Here is a 17,779-nt window from a genome sequence, read left to right as displayed (position 1 = left end):
TTTTGTTTTAATTATGTATTTATATGTACTAACATCTAATATTATAGTTATATCTAGTTAGGAGTATTAAAGTAGTGTAAAAGCCTCAAACTGCTTGAATGTTGTTGCAAACCTGTTATTGGTGCATAAATATTAAACGTGTCTACTGTACTTATGTAACTTTGCTTGCTCTGTTTATGTACTGTTGGTGTGTCTAATGAAATAAATAAACAAAGTAAATAAATAAAAATAATATCATGCTCAGATTGCCTCAGGAGATCATGTGGTCGGAGCCACCCGTCATCTGCCAGTGGCAGGAGACCAGGAAACTATGGACCACCAACTACATCAACGATTACAAGTTCAACGAGGACAAACTCACGGTTCAGTTCCGCACTGGAGTGTTATGTAAGTTATAGCAGGCGTGTCTCACTCCGCGATTTCGTCGCTTTGCTACAGGTAGCTAAAAGTACATCCGTTCGGCCCCAATTTTGGGGAAAGCCATAAGCCGCGCGTGGCGCTGTCGCCACCTAGCGGCCATATCTGTGCTGATCGTAACAGACGCGTTTTGTGAGAGAGTGAGTCTTCTGTACTTAGTACTGTTATTTATTCTGTGGTTATAGTTTGGCAAGCCATTTCCGTCAGTAAGGCGGAGAATTTAAAAAATGTAGCCGCCATGGTTCGAGCTTCCATAGAAAAAAATAATTTCGCGCCTTTCCTACTGACAGAGTGTTTGCCAGAGTATAGTTTAAACCTTACATAATCCTTGAAGAAATATACAGAAGAAACGAGAATAAAATGACAACAGTTTGAAAACATGGATTTTGTCATAGAGAAATACATACTATATTATAGTATGACAAGAGTGCTCACTCCATACATCAGTTCAGACTATTAATTTCAGTGTCTACATCTAGCATCGAGTAGCGGAACTATCAGTACTACTACTTGACAATAGATGTAGCACCGACCGGAAAGTATAAGACTTTCCGGTCGGTGCTACATTTATTGTCAAGTAGCAGTACTGATAGTTCCGCTACTCGATGCTAGATGCTAATAGTGTTTTTGGTACTAAAACTGATGTATGGAGTGAGCACTCTATATTTTGTAAAAAGAAATGTATTAGCATGAGCTGTATTTGATTTTTGATGACAACTATTTATATTGTGTTCACTAGAATCTTTGAAGTTCTGAAAGGAATAGAATTGAATAGAATAGAAACACTTTATTGACAAACTGTGTACAGAAGATGACAATTAAGTAAGTACTTACACTATACCTACTTCGTTCACTGAATGTGGTCTCAGCCAGCCTAGCCAAGGTGACAATCGCTATCGATACGACAACGAAACGCTTTGTATCGCTATTACTCTTCTATAGTACGACAGTGACAGTTGCGTTTCGATTGCTACGGAGTACGGAGCATAAGCGATTGGCATGTTGGCTACGCGGCCAGGTTGATAGGCAAATTATGTATGTACCTACCTACCTACCTACATAATTACATTGCGAACGGTAACCAGGGAAATAGGGTAAAGGCACCAGTAGTCAGCCTTATAACGACTTTTTTAAGTTTGAACGTTCGGAATTTCTACAGGATTAGTCGGATAATTAAACAAATGACATGGTTAGATCAATTGTTTATCATAGTTTTAAAACAAAATATTAAAAAAAATAAAAATCCTCTTTATAATATCTCTAATTAAGTTTAAACAAAAAGTGGCACTTTTCTCCAGTAGTCAGCCTCCAAAATCCAGTAAGCAGCCTCTGTGTACCCAGTACTCAGCCTATATAAACTATTCATAATAATTAGTTCAAAATCACTAATATTTATGTCAAAATCAACGATATTATAATATTTATTTTTCTTTATAATATCTGTTATTGTTATTGTACTTAGTTGTAGTTTTTAATTTTAGTTTATAATTTTTTGCATATATATATGAAAGTCAACGGTTACACCTAATATCTATTTTTTATTTATATATTTAGTTGTTGTAAGTTGTAGATTTGAATTTTGTGCATATATGTATTACTTACTTGTTTACTTATTTACTATTAATATTTTTTTTCTTATAGGTACATACAATTCTTACGACACGAAATTTGTTGGCCATAGGTACTTAACTAACACTATTCTTGCAAACTAAGAATCGCAATATATATTTTCTAATAATTAATGCGTCAAAAATTAACGAGGTAAATCAGGTAATATATAATTATGTCCTATAATATGTCAAAAATATGTATACACTTGTGAACCTTATTTCAATGAGATAGGGCTTAAAAATGTGGACATATTTTTGGCGGCGACGTACCAAGCAAGGTCAATGGCTGAGTACTGGATCCGCGAAACCCAGTGGTCAGCCGCATTAAAACGTTATTTCAAATGCGGCTGACTACTGGGTTTTACTTTAAATTGACTAGGGCATGCCTAACTAAATTTGAAAATGTAAATTTAACGGTCCTAACGGTCGCATTGGCTCGAAAATAATAAAATAAACGAATAACCCAAAGGTCAGCCGTGGGGGGCTGGGCACTGGATTCTTTAGAAAAAAGTGTTATCCAGTGGCCAGCCCCCTCAATTTATAAGTGAAATATTGATATTTTCATTCAAATATAATGCAATTTAATAGATAAACTAATAAACAAACCAATCATTAACAAAAACAATAACTTTTAACATTAAAACATAGTTTTTCTTGCCTGTTAAGAGAACACCACGTGCAGTAAAAAATATGGCGGACATGACACTATTGCACTCGTCGACAAACAGCACCTGTATGAACGAGTATATTTCTTCCCCCCGTTCCCTCACCGCACCTGTCGTGTGACGTATTAACCAATAAGGAATCAAAGCTCCTATTTGAGTACTCGTGATTTGTTTAAACGAATATACCAGATATTTATGACCAATAAACGACTCAAAAGGCTGACCACTGGTCCCTGGCTGGCCACTGGTGCTGTTACCCTATTTTATAGAAAGTTATTGACAAAATAAAATTCCAATACCCCGCCATTCCCTCATATCATGTCATTTCTATAAACATGGCGTCGATAGACTCAAACTACCTATCATTCATGAGATGAGCTGATTTAAGTCTGTGTTGGCAGGGCCCATCGGTATAGCTACGCTGCGGTACAGTAACATGCCGTATCAAGGATGGGATATCAGACCAAATCCGAACGGGTAAGGAATAAGTTTTATGCAAAAATTAAATTTTTGGTTCAAGCTTTTATCGCTGACTGTACTTTTCTTTCCACAGACAACTAATACTCATCGAGACATTTCTAAAAACCCCAAACACAATTAGGTCGTGTTGTGTTATCACAGATCAGCTCCAAGGTACCATAATATTGCATTGTCACCGACTAACACACACGTATGCAAATTTTCAGCTTCATCGGAAACCGGGAAGTGGGTCAAATTTAACATATGTACACATACATCTAGTTCTAGGTACATATAATAAAATAAGAAAAATAAAAAATAAAAATAAAATGCGTTTATTTCGGACAGCGTATCCATAATATCCATATTACAAAAATTAGACAACACAAATAAATTTACAAAACACACAAACAATAAATCAACATGCACATTATCACAAACTTACATTAAATTATACAAATTAAATAAAAATTATAAATTAAATTAAATTATAAATTCCTCTATCAAATATGTATTTATTATTATTCTCCACATTCTCATTTGTCATAGTGCGCATGTGGCGCATGAGACTTCGCCCAGTGGCCAAATATCGGGCTGTCATGAGCCCCTGCGACCGCGGTTATATACTTAATGCAAGTTAAGTAAAACCTTGTAAAATAAAAGAATATTTAGTGTCAAAAAATGTCACTTTCTGTTGTTTCTATCACGAAATTACTTTGCCACTAACACTTAGCGCGTGACCGATGTATATACCTAGACTGTAAATTTCTAGATATTTATGTTCTAACGACTGGTCTGGCCTAGTGGGTTGTGACCCTGCCTGTGAAGCCGCGGTCCTGGGTTCGAATCCCGGTTAGGGCACTTATTTGTGTCATGAGCACAGATATTTGTTCCAGAGTCTTGGGTGTTTTCTATGTATTTGTATATTATATATATCGTTGTCTGAGTACCCACAACACAAACCTTCTTGAGCTTCCTGTGGGGCTTAGTCAATCTGTGTAAGAATGTTCTATAATTTTTTTTTATTTATGTCCAGGAATGGCGTTCAGTTGACCGTGACGGGCGCATGCGTAACAGTCACGTGGATTTGTATCGGCAACTCGGTCAAACTGAAGTGGATCGCTAATGCAACCACTCGCGCGCTCAAGGAGCACTTCGGGAAGAAATATTCGGTCAAAGGGATGGTCCAGGTATCTATTTGTCTGTCTCACTATCTAGTCTAATCTCCCTAGTTAGATAACTGGGTGAATCTAAAGGGTCCCACTGATTAACAGTCCGCCGGACGGTATCGGCCTGTCAGAACAGAAAGTTGACAGTTCCGAACAACTGACAGGCCGATATCGTCGGGAGGACTGGTAATCAGTGGTCCCCTTAAGGGTCTACCGCAAACGAGAGAGTCGAAATTTTGATTTTGTTACCTAACCTCTCTCACTCTTGCATATTCGAGCGATAAAGAGGCAGATAGCCGAGTTTCGATTTCGCGTTTCCCGGTAGGCCCTTTGTAAACAAACCGCCTTGATGTATCAATGTCTTGTTTTTTTGTCTGTGAAAATTTGTCAATAAAAGAGTTTAAGGCACAGTATGTATAAGTTACTCTATGGTTTACGAAAGGCGCTAGTGCTTTACTCTGGCGGCTAAACATTGCAGATTAATACTCCCTATTTAATTTTGATAGGTACCTACATGAATGTTCCCCATTCACCTTTTCGACGCCGTGTCAAACACAAAAGCTGTCACGCTGACGCCACGTCACCGAAGTGTCAAAACTGAAATTGAACTTTATGCATATGCACGTAGGTCTATGTTGCTCTGTGGTCTATAGCCGATTAATCTGTCTTTGGCGTTGAACCTACGGTGCGGATATATCGGTAATTGGCACCAAAAGTTTATGTAGTTATGTAATTTCAGTTGATGCGTGCAGCAGCGTGCGATTTCTTCCCCGACTTCGACGGGCACAACCATCTGGAGGGCACGTGTCCGAAGGAGTGGGTCATCGAGCGGCACACTTACCACGCGATGGCCATGCTGTCCAGGGCGTACAACTTTCAATGGAGCAGGTACCTTATGAACTTTAAAAAAATACAAAAAACTGGACAAGTGCGAGTCGGACTTGCGTTCCAATACATTAAGTCCGACACACGCTTGACTACACATTTCTAATAGGTTTTCCTGTCATCTATAGGTATAAAGAATTATTTTGTGTTTTTTTTTTTCAAAATTTTAGACCCAGTAGTTTCGGAGATAATAGTGGGGAATGGTCGGACAGACAGACAGACAGACGCACGAGTGATATCCTACAAGGGTTCCGTTTTTTTCCTTTTGAGGTTCGGAACCCTAAAAACCGGCCAAGTGCGAGTCGGACTCGCGCACGAAGGGTTCCGTACCATTCTGTAATATCGAACAATCAACGGCAAAAAAAAACATTTGTTGTATGGGAGCCCCACTTAAATATTTATTTTATACTACTTCAATCAACCTCAGTATTTTTTGAGTCTGACTGAAATAGCAAGACACGTTCGTACCTGAAAATACGATGGAAAATAATTATGCACTACATCTGTATTAGTTATTACATTAAGATAATAAAATTGTTGAAATAAACTTATCTTTACAATAGAGAAAAAAATACATAGAGTGCTCACTCCATACATCAGTTCAGACTATTAATTTCAGTGTCTACATCTAGCATCGAGTAGCGGAACTATCGGTACTGCTACTTGACAATAGATGTAGCACCGACCGGAAAGTCTTATCTCAACAGCATAAGACTTTCCGGTCGGTGCTACATCTATTGTCAAGTAGCAGTACTGATAGTTCCGCTACTCGATGCTAGATGCTAATAGTCTTTTTGGTACTAAAACTGATGTATGGAGTGAGCACTCTATGTATTTTTTTCTCTATGTCTTTACTTAGATGGAACGTTGGTGCTGGCAGTCGAAACATAGTTATGCAGATCAGAGAGGCAGTGGACAAGAAACGGGAGGTAGGTTGAATAGGGTATTTGAATGTATTTAAAATAAATTATTTTACACCATGTATGAAATAAAGCACCAGAAGATTAACAGAGAAACGTAGACAGCAGTTATTTTTAGACACAATTTCTATTTTAAAACCCGTATATAACTATAAAGAGTAGATTATTTATTTGATCGTGACGTGACATCATCACATGCAAGTGAATGGTCATCACGTTTTGAAAGTTCAAAAAAAGAATAATTATTTGTTTTACAAGGGGGCAAAGTTGTTGTTTAACCGCTCGTACTAATATTGATACCCGAGCAAGCGAAAGATTCCAAAAAATGGTATCTTGAGCGTTGCGAGGGTTTCAAAGTGAAACACAAAATTTTTCACCACACCAACCCGAAGCAAATATTAAATGTAAAATATCAAAGTCAAACCAAATCAAATCCAAATGAATGTTATTAAATATTTATCATCCAAAATCATCATTTAAAAGTCAATTCTACCAGCAAACATAAGAAAACAACTCAAAATTTGCATTTGATTACTTTGCCTCACATGTGAATAAAATGCAACTTTGCTATCGGTTTTTGAAGTGCAAAGAAAGCCTTCCGAGCTGGTGTGGTGAAAACTGTTTTGTAGTCAAAGTAAGTAGTCAAATAAGTACCCTATTAATGAAGGTGGAGGTTTTTTTATTGTCTATAAAAACTTATTGTCTATTTAAAACTCGCTTTAGGAGCTATACTTGGTCAAGCAGATCTTGTCAGTAGAAAAAGGCGGTAAATTTGAAAAATGTAGGCGCGAACGGATATCATCCCCTAGAAAATTTGAATGTCGCGCCTTTTTTACTGACAGGATTTGCTTGACCAGCTATATTATATATTTGCAGGCCAAATTCAACCTGCTGTACGCGAATCCAAAACAGACGACCATTTTGAAATGCAACGAGCTAAGCACGGAGTTGACTGTGGAACCCATGGTTGGACTAGGGGTGAGTAGCCGTACCACGAGACGACACTTGACGTTTACGTAAACGCGATCGCAGTACTCGCTCGCACTGATGTATTGGTGCGATAGAGAGGGAATGCGATAGAGTCGACGCTGCCAACTGAGCAAACAATACCTCATCCAGGTGAATTACCAATATGATTTGGAACTCCGGTAGCCGTTTAAGAAGTGTAACGCTCTGACGGTACATATCGCTAGGATCCCCTAGACTAGACCGATATGGTGGAAAGATTCGCTGAAAATGTATTTTTTTGGCATATCCTCCTTAAGTATGGCTGGGCATACAAATGAAAAATCCAAAATTTGCCACTGAAATTTGATTTTGCGTTGTTGGAAAATTGAACGAAACAAAGAAAAACCGGCCAAGTGCGAGTCGGACTCGCGCACGGAGGGTTCCACACCATCAACAAAAAATAGAGCAAAACAAGCAAAAAAAACGGTCACCCATCCAAGTACTGACCCCGCCCGACGTTGCTTAACTTCGGTCAAAAATCACGTTTGTTGTACGGGAGCCCCACTTAAATCTTTATTTTATTCTGTTTTTAGTATTTGTTGTTATAGCGGCAACAGAAATACATCATCTGTGAAAATTTCAACTGTCTAGCTATCACGGTTCGTGAGATACAGCCTGGTGACAGACGGACGGACGGACGGACGGACAGCGGAGTCTTAGTAATAGGGTCCCGTTTTTACCCTTTGGGTACGGAACCCTAAAAAGCGATTCTGTTCCAATTGAATAGGATCTCAATTTCATCGAACTGAAGAGGTACTATAGGTCCTTGGACCTTGGGCCTTAGGAGGGTATGGTGTAAAGTGTTTACAAAATGTTTGTTGTGCCAGTTCTACCCGGACCTGTTCACCCTGAACATGTGGTACGGGTCGGTGGACGCGCGCCGCGCCACCTTCAACGTGAAGCTCGCCCTGGTCGAGACGGTCTTCGAGATGCTGCAGGAACTCAAACTGTCCAGCTTCTCATAAATATATTTATTTTACACAAGGCCATAGAGAAAAAAATACATAGATTGCTCACTCCATACATCTGTTTTAGTACCAAAAAGACTATTAGCATCTAGCATCGAGTAGCGGAACTATCAGTACTGCTACTTGACAATAGATGTAGCACCGACCGGAAAGTCTTATGCTGTTGAGATAAGACTTTCCGGTCGGTGCTACATCTATTGTCAAGTAGCAGTACTGATAGTTCCGCTACTCGATGCTAGATGTAGACACTGAAATTAATAGTCTAACTGATGTATGGAGTGAGCACTCTTGTCTTACTATATTTCTCTATGACAAGGCAGAGCCCGGAATAGGGAATATTACGCGAAACTCTGCGTAGGGTGCGCCACTACCACAATTGGGTACTTTCCTACTAGTCAAATCAGCTTCTATTTTAGAACTGTCAAAACGATTTGCCAATATGGAATTTAGACTTGGTCAAGTCTGCTTGACAAGATCTGTCTTGTCAGTAGAAAAAGGCGGCAATTTTGAAAAATGTAGGCGCGAAGCACAGACAAGACATCCTCTAGACTGAGCATAGTAACGCTACCCCCTCTGCCACTCATACGGTAGTTTTACTCCATCTTCGAGTCAATCCCGTGCCGTGATTGGTCCGTGTCTTTGAACGGACCAATCACGGCACGGGATTCGCTCACCTCGTCCCCCCGCACCCCCGTATTTTTGGCAGCATCGGTTTCATGAAATAATTGCTCTAAACTCAGTCTAGAGGATTCCTAGTCTATGGCGCGAAGGGATATCGTCCCATAGAAATTTTTAATTTCGCACCTATATTTACTGACAAGATTTGCTTGACCAGCTATATATGAAGACTAGTAGGTATAGTGACGTCACGGTTAACTCGCCTACTTTTTATATTTCTAAATTGTGTTTAAAAATAACTGCTAGGTATCTATGTTTTTCCAATAATTATCTAGTGCTTTTTCGTGCACCGTGCACGATGTGAAAAAAAATATTTTTTTTTAGTAGAGGAAAGTACCCAATCACTCACAGCCTGAGGGTATACCGCAAACGAGAGACTCGAAATTGTGTTATCTAATCTCTCAATCAATCTCTCAACTTTCACAAAACTCATGTTATTTATTTGTTATTTTATCACTCTCGTAGATATATTCGAGCGATATAGAGACAGATAGCCGAGTTTCGATTTCGCGTTTCCCGGTAGGCCATTTGTAAACAAACCGCCTTGATGAATCAGCAATGTCTTATTTTATTGTCTGTGAAAACTTGTCAAAAAAAGTTTAAGGCACAGTATGTATAAGTTACTCTATGGTTTACGATGGGAGCTAGTGGTGCACTCTGGTGGCAGAACATTGCAGTAATACCCCCTATTTTCGCGGCAAAACAAAAGACTGTCGCAATTCGCAATCAATCAATCAGATCAATTGTAAATTGTATAGGTAATGTAATGTTTAGTCCTTACCAAAAACAGATATACCTACAACAGGTTTATTGATGTAAGTAATTTAAAGAATAAAAAATCGAATTTAATTGAAATCGACCAAATCATGAAACTCTGTATATGCAGGTACAGTCAGCAGCAGAAGTTGCTAAACGGGCGAGGTGTACAAAATTACCTTGACACGCTCTTATTCTCTTAACAATAAAGTCGCGTCTTTATTTGATTGAACACCTCGCCCGCTTAGCAACTATTGCTGCTGACTGTACACACCTAATAAAAATACTTTCTAAGCACTTTGTTTTTTTTTTTCTTATTATTGTCAATGCCCCTTCATTGGGAAATACGAGTCTTAATGACAGGACATTAATTTATACATGAATATATAGATGGTCAAGCAAATCTTGTCAGTAGAAAAGGCGCGAAATTCAAATTTTCTATGGGACGATATCCCTTCGCGCGTATATTTTTCAAATTTGCCGCCTTTTTCTACTGACAAGATCTGCTTGGCCATCTATAGTACCTATAGGTACCTAACTGGATCAGGCATGAGAGCTATAAGTTCGCAAATTGCGGGCATTTTTCTCTGTCACTCTAATTACGCCTTCATTGGAGTAAAAGAGAAAGATCCCCGCATGATGCGAATTTCGGTTTTCGCGGTAGTCCATCTGATGCTATTCATAGCTTATTGCCAAAAATGCGAAGCCCCGTCCAAACTATGTGTGGAATTCGATTTTCGCAAACAGCGAAATCGATTCTTCGCCCGCGATTCACGCACATAGTCTGGAGGGCACGTACCGGTTAAGTCTCCTACCAAAATCCATTGTCTGCTTCACCGCTTCAAATTGCAGCTAATCAAACAATAAAAATGTCTCTTTTTGTTATCACCTGATTAAACAATATATAGACTGACTTTTTTGGATATGACTTATCATATTGTATGAGTTAAAGATGAATTGATTCTAAAAGACGTTTAATAATTAAATTATTTATTTCAGGCACTGGTCCCATAATGTGTTAAGGTTTGCATAGATGGCGCCATCATAGCTTGCCCGTTTTCTATGAGATTTGACTTAAAGGGCTGCCATCCAGGGCATTAAAAATACAAAAAATTGACAATTTTAGGGATTGACAGGGCAAGCTATGTTGGCGCCATCTGCTAATAAATACTTCGACCGGCCAACTCCATTACGAGCACATTACGAGTATACCTCCAATTTGAAACATGTTTGTTCAGCTTGCAGTGTCCAGGCAGTCAACCTGTGTTTATGTTAGTTACAACATAAATTCAAAATTAATGGTCTGAACAAAATTCCAAATAAATACAAAATAAAATTATTAAGGTCTATTTCAATATTTAAATAGATGAAGGGAGTTGTTACAAAAGTAGCATAGAATATATTCATAAATTATATACAATTTATAAAAACCGACCATTTTCAGTAACGTTTGAAAAATTATAGTTGGTCAAACCAATATGTCAGTAAATAGGAACAAAAAAAACACCTATTCATCCTTTTCTTTTGGGTGCTACTAAGTACTAGTGTAAGACAAAGATAGTATGATTCACTCTGTCTATGTTTGAAATGAGACAGTCCTTTAACACACTATGTATAACTTAATTTAAGCTCAGGAATGCAATGCACCCTTGAAATAAACGGAAGTTTAAAAAATATGTGGTGCTGTATAGCGACATTTAATTCAACTAGATAGCTGTCAAACTGATTGGCAATATTTTTACTTAGACGTTACACCTCTTCTACTATAAATATATCTTTGAGATACATTTTCGCGTAAACTTATCATATTTGTACGAATTTATATAAAACCGGATATAAATTCAACTGAGTCAGTCCGCCAAACTACACCATTGGATGACCATTACACTCAGTCACTACTTCGTAAGTTAAACTGCTGAATACCGACATGTACCTTAAATTGTTATATATTATACCGTTGTTTAACACTGTTAGCAGCCATGGCCTTAAACTGCAACAAGTGGTCGTGTTATCCAGACATAATATTCGGACACCATCATTGAGTAATGGTAGCATGGCGGCATTTTCGCCAAAAACTTGGCCTTCATTTAACGAAGAAGCAGGATATTTGACGGCAAAAGGAGGCGTACTGGAAAAAGCTATGGGGAAGTATTTGTATGATTGGCTGATCGGAGAGAAGTTATTACAGACTAATTCCTTTGAAGATGACGTTTTTGTATACTCTAACAATGTGGAAAGGACTATAGAAACTGCCAGAGCTTTTGTTGAAGGTGCAGGTTTTGGTGTAGACGTTTATTATAAGAATACCACCGTGGACCCTGTTTTTAATGCAGTACAAAAAAATGACACGGAGGCATTTATACAAGAAGTTACAAACGCCATTGAAATCAGATTGAATAGCGTCAACGTGACGAATGCTTATTTAGAATTAAATGAAATTGTCGATCTTGTAAATTCGACGATTTGCGTATATTACAGCATTTGTGATTTGAATACATACAAAAATGTAGTCAGTGCCGTTGTTGGTACGGTACCGATTACCACAGGCGGTTTGCCCTTGGGTTATCTTTTTGTAGATTATTTCCTGATGGAATATTATGACGGAAAGTCTTTTGACGAGGTAGCTTGGGGCGAAATACGAACAACACGGCAATGGACAAAATTAGCTACAGTATTACAAGAATATAAAGATGCGAGCTTCAAAACTAAGCCTTATGCCAACGATATATCTTCAGACTTACTTGAATATATGACCGATGTATTTGAAAACGGTATTAGGAAATTCTATCTGCTAGTGGGGCACGATATTAATATAGCTTCGTTATTATCTTCTTTGAATTTTAAAAACTACACTCTGATTGGTCAATATGAGAAGGAGCCTATTGGCGGGAAAGTGGTGTTTGAGAAGTGGCACGACGAACGGAGTAAGAGGGAGCTGCTGCGCGTGCGCTACGTGTATCAGTCCTCGACGCAGATCAGAGATGGCGTTGAAGCCAGTTTACTGCACCCGCCGCTGGAGGAGCTGCTGCAAATTGAAGGTTGTGCTGTTGATGCTAATGGTTTTTGTCTGTGGGACAAGTTCATAACTATATTAAACAATGTATAATTTTAATAATTTGCAATAAATGCACGTTGTTCAAAGTAAAATTAGTATGTAGTTTCAAATTATTAACCGATATTGGGTAAGTACCTATATTCCTTTTCCTTGTCGTAAGTACAAGTACGGCCATTGGCAACAGCTGGTAAAACCGAGAAAAAGATTGTCACATACAGTCAGCAGCAGAAGTTGCTAAGCGGACGAGGTGTTCAAAATTACCTTGACGCGCTCTTATTCTCTTAACAATAAAGTCGCGTAAAGCTCATTTTGAACACCTCGCCCACTTAGCAACTATTCCTGCTGACTGTACCATCCAAATATTCAATACTAATAAAAATAAAAGGTAAATAGAGGGAGTTAGAGACATAGAATTTTAGGCATTATAACTTAATTAAATTACTTACGTTGTTTGTTTACAACATAAACCCGAGGTTAAGCGGTTAAACTTTTAACCTAGAATCAAAATGTACTGGTAACCATGCTAACTCCAGGTTTAACCGGTTAACCCCGGGTTAGTGGAATGCTGCAAGTAGGAGGGTAAAAACAATAACAACAAATTAAAACGCTATTTTATTTTAAAATGAGTATTTTAACATGTTCTATTTCTTGTCCTTATAGGGCTAACTAACGGCGTTATTCATAAATGTCTGCTACTTAAGTTAATCAGTTGATGATCGTCGTTTGTCCCTGTCTATGGCATAGCGACAAACGACGATTATCAACTGATTAAGTTAGCAGACGTTTATGAATAACGCCATGAGTTCATAAAAATTAAAAATCTCTTAATAACTTTTCAAAAGTCTCCCACGGGCAAAAACCTTCGTTGTTAACCGGGCAGTCTTGCAATTCCAAAACTTTAAACTGAGGAGGTTTCATCAAACTCAGTTTTGAACCGAGCCTCAACTGACTTGTTGAAGCATAAACATAGTGAATACTTAAGAAATACTCTCCGTTTCCATTTAACCACTTTTGGAACACAATCTTTCCCCCTATAGGCGCCTTTTCATACTGATTTGGCAATATGTAAGGCTTAAATCTCATACCAGTTACAAATGTTAATATATTAGCATCATGTCCCATTAATAAAGTGAATTTTGTGTCTTTATTAATGAAGATATCCTTCATGTACTTTATAAGAGGTAAAGCGATGTCTTTCGCTAGGATTGTAGAGTTAAATATGACATTATGGTATCCTTCCATTAGTTTCGAGAGTGTCTCCCATCTTGTGTTGTTTAACTCGCCCCAAGCTACATCGGGTACAGAAAACCCGTTGTAATACTCCATTTTAAAGGCATCTATAGCCGTATTACATATCTTCAACGGACCAGTTACTGTTGGTTTCTCTCCTGCCGTAATCTCATTTATTTTATTCATATCCATCTCCAAGTCACATTTAAGTTTTGTTTTACACATATCTGAATCTTTATAATCAAGAATATTTTCTAATAATTCATATGAAGAATTTAAATGTAGCGAATCAAGTACTTCCTGCATTTTTTCTAAAACTTCTTTCTTAAATGTGTCTGTATTGTTATGAACAAATGGCGAAAATACTGGATCACTTTTATCACCAATATGAACAGTTATATTGCATCCTGGGAAAGCTTTCAAAACAAAAGCTCTTGCTGTAACCTTGGTCCTCTGTTTTGAATTGGCATAGACAAACACATCATCTTTTTCCGGACATCCTTGTGGCAGAAGACCTTCGTTCTGCAGCCATTTAGAAAAAAAATCGCCCATCAAACCTTCCAGGTATACTCCTTTTGGTGTCAAATAGCCGCTTTTTTCGTCCCAATGAGGCCATGGTCGTGGTGTGATTTCAGCCAGATGTTGCGATAATGGTGAACGCACGTTATGCCTGCTTAGGACGACCACTCGTTCCAGTATTAACTTTTCGGGCACTGCTTGTACCAATAATACAGAAAGAAGTACACAGAAAGTCAACATTCTACGTATTGAACGAAGTATTTACAAAGAGCTTTGTTTGACACTGTTATCCAATATTGATAAGTGGGAGGTAGAATACTAAATATACTCACGAAGTTTGACCCCATGTTGACCCAGACCATAACTTAATGACGAAATTGTGTTAACTGCAAAGTGTAACTGCTAATTTCGAAACTTATATATCTTTGTAGAATTACATTGTGGTGTAAGTTGGGATTTCTTTAGCTTAATATTATGAGACATAGCGAGAATTTCCTTTAATGATTGCTACTTTTCAAAAACTTTATGTATTTAAGCTGACCATTCAAAAACAACTTAAAAAAACTAATAATAAACGAATAGATGTCATATATGACGTAATTGACATTGACAGTTTTATCGGTGTTGCCACGTGTTACCAACTACATCGCTATGGCCATGAATGGCACTTATGACATTTAAGGTCGATTTATACATATATAGCTGGTCAAGCAGATCTTGTCAGTAGAAAAAGGCGGCAAATTTGAAAAATGTAGGCGCGAAGGGATATCGTCCCATAGAAAATTTGAATTTCGCGTCTTTTTTTACTGACAAGATTTGCTTGACCAGCTATAGTCTGTCAAGCCATTTCAGTCAGTGGAAAAAACCGGCAAATTTAAAAAAGTAGGTGCGAACGGTTATTGTACCAAAGAAAATTAGAATGGCGCCTTTTAGAGTATAGTATTGCCAGGTATAAGAGTATATATAGTTTGTCAAGCCATTTCCGTCAGTAGAAAAATTATCAATTAAAAAAATGTAGGAACAGGCAGGTCAATGTCATTGTAGGATATTCTTCGTGCCTAGCGTCCTTACTATAGTAGGTGCTAATTCAGAGGGCCTACCGATACCGCGAACGTTCGACGTGTTGCCTCTCTGTCACACTTGTAAAATCGTACGTAAGCGTGACAGAGAGGCAACACTCAGAGCCGAGGGTTGGGGGTTGTTGAATAATTAAAAAAAAACAGTATTTTTAACAGCCTTTTATTGGAAACTTCATGCATATAAACCAACAAACACCTATACAAGCATACCTACGATATGCGATATACGCGGTCACACGGTGTGCGAGCGAGACGGCGCTACGTGGCGTCCCGCTCGCACACCTCAATGTCAAGACCGCCATACCGAAAACAATTATATTGCATTATACACGACACGTCCGAACAAGTAGACATCGTGCGATCGACATATTTACTAAAATTATACTCTATTTCAAAACTGTATTTTAACTTTTTGAATGATACATTAGGGATTCCATTAATTACATCAGTGTCACATTTGGCAACCTTGGTGTGACGTCTCATTTTTTCTAAGAAATCGGTAAACCGGAGTAGGTTTTTGTACCTAAATATTTTATCAAACTAATTTTGATAAAGGAAATATTAGTATTTTAACCCAAAAATGATTAGGAAAGAAAACTAACCGAATAAAAATGATTACATTTCCAAAAACTTGTTATCTAACTGTACAGCGAATTGCATAATTTAAATAAGTTAGTGACGTCACAAAGTTCGTGACTCCCCCCTCCCCCTGTCACATTTTCTTGACCCCCCCTAAACGTGTGATGTAATTAATGGATGACCCCTTAATATTGAAGATGGATAAGGGTTTGAAAGGATCTACAAGAGTTGCAGGCATCCATGGACTATGGTGACCGCTTGCCATCAAGCAGTGTTTGCCACAAACAGGGTTCGATCATCAAGATAATTATAGTCTTTTATCCGATAAATATCCTGACGATAATTATCAGGCATAAAAATCACGATACTTATCGCGATAATTATCAAGATAACTATCATTGATAATTATCCTTTCGAACCCTGGCCACAAACGTAGGTAATAAAAAAATGAATTACGCGCAGTTTTGAAATAGACTATAAGCAGACAGATTTCTTATAATTATAGCAATGGACCCCAAAATATAATTACAAATAAGTTAGAAACTATATCTAAATTAACAATTTCTACAAAAAAAACGTTTCTCGCCGAACCCTGATTAATATAGTTTGTCAAAGGACTGTCTCATTTCAAACATAGACAGAGAGCATCATACTATCTTTGTCTTACACTAGTACTAGCACCCAAAAGAAAAGGATGAGTATAGTTTTTTTTTTGTTATTTACTGACAAATTGGTTTGACCAACTATATTAGCTCATTTTCAGTTATCCTCCTAAGGCCCAGCAATACAAGGAAATCCAAAACTTGTCAGTGAAATTTGAATCTAGTGTCAGAAAGAAATAGAGTTGATTTTGTTCTGTTTGAAAATGATTTCAATTTCATCTAATTTAATGTCCTATAGGTAGGACCGTGGGCCTTAGGAGGATATCAGTAACAAATCACATGAAAATTTAGCGAAATTAAACTGTACCACCCTGTAATAAGAGCCATGGCTAGTGCTTACATGCATAAATATTGTGATTTAATAATTAAACAAAAACAGAACTTAATAACAAAAAAATGACTTATTTTGAAATTGGTCATTGGAGCGATAAATAACAAGAATATTGTACCTATAGCTGGTCAACCAAATCTTGTCAATAAAAAAAGGCGCGAAATTCAAATTTTCTATGGGACGATATCCCTTCGCGCCTACATTTTTCAAATTTGCCGCCTTTTTCTACTGTCAAGATCTGGTTGACCAAGTATACTTCATTTTTAGCATTAGAAAAACGGTAACAATCTTGATGTGTCTTTTTATTGAAAAACGCTATAAAAAAATAGTAATACTACCATAGAGAAATATAAGTAAAGAAAGAGTAATCCATACATCAGTTTTCTTACCAAAACGCGAGTTATTTCGTAGTCGACATCTAGCGTCAAGTAGTGGAACTATCAGTACCGCTAACGAAAAATATACTACTAAAACAATTTACAACTAATATTATAAGCAGAAGGAGTTGAAAATAGAGTTCCGTGCATCCGGTTATAATATTAGCTGAAAATTGTCGAGCATTAGAGTTTTAGTTTGCCGCGACATCTATTGTCAACTAGCAGAACTGATAATGTCCGCTACTTGACGCTAGATGTCGACTACGAAATAACTCGCCTTTTGGTAAGAAAGCTGATGTATGGAGTTACCACTCTTTCTTTACTTATATTTCTCCATGATACTACTTATGAAACCAAAAGAATTTAAATGATCATTATGCTATACATATAATTGTATTAGCTGCAACATATG

At 37.5% G+C, this 17,779-nt stretch overlaps 2 protein-coding genes across 2 annotated transcripts in view; one reads left to right on the top strand and one right to left on the bottom strand.

Annotated features, from left to right (window-relative positions):
- LOC134660508 (dynein axonemal intermediate chain 7-like) overlaps positions 1-8,099 on the top strand; it is a 76,299-nt gene extending 68,200 nt beyond the window's left edge. Inside the window, exons 19-25 of the mRNA XM_063516280.1 lie at positions 245-387; positions 3,094-3,169; positions 4,188-4,341; positions 5,060-5,208; positions 6,065-6,134; positions 7,002-7,103; positions 7,961-8,099. Of these exons, the coding sequence (XP_063372350.1) occupies positions 245-387; positions 3,094-3,169; positions 4,188-4,341; positions 5,060-5,208; positions 6,065-6,134; positions 7,002-7,103; positions 7,961-8,098 (832 nt within the window). The 3' untranslated portion in view covers position 8,099. The remainder of the gene's footprint in view (positions 1-244; positions 388-3,093; positions 3,170-4,187; positions 4,342-5,059; positions 5,209-6,064; positions 6,135-7,001; positions 7,104-7,960) is intronic.
- Positions 8,100-13,395: 5,296 nt separating this feature from the next.
- Positions 13,396-14,593, bottom strand: LOC134660449 (glucose-1-phosphatase-like). The gene has a single exon (XM_063516193.1). It carries the CDS (start codon positions 14,577-14,579, stop codon positions 13,404-13,406), a length of 1,176 nt encoding a protein of 391 aa, XP_063372263.1. The 5' UTR covers positions 14,580-14,593; the 3' UTR covers positions 13,396-13,403.
- Positions 14,594-17,779: the final 3,186 nt, after the last annotated feature.

This window comes from Cydia amplana, chromosome 27 (assembly GCF_948474715.1).
Source record: "Cydia amplana chromosome 27, ilCydAmpl1.1, whole genome shotgun sequence".
NCBI lineage: Eukaryota > Metazoa > Arthropoda > Insecta > Lepidoptera > Tortricidae > Cydia > Cydia amplana.
The sequence above is the reverse complement of the archived record's forward strand: the minus strand, read 5'-3'. Positions and strand labels throughout refer to the sequence as shown.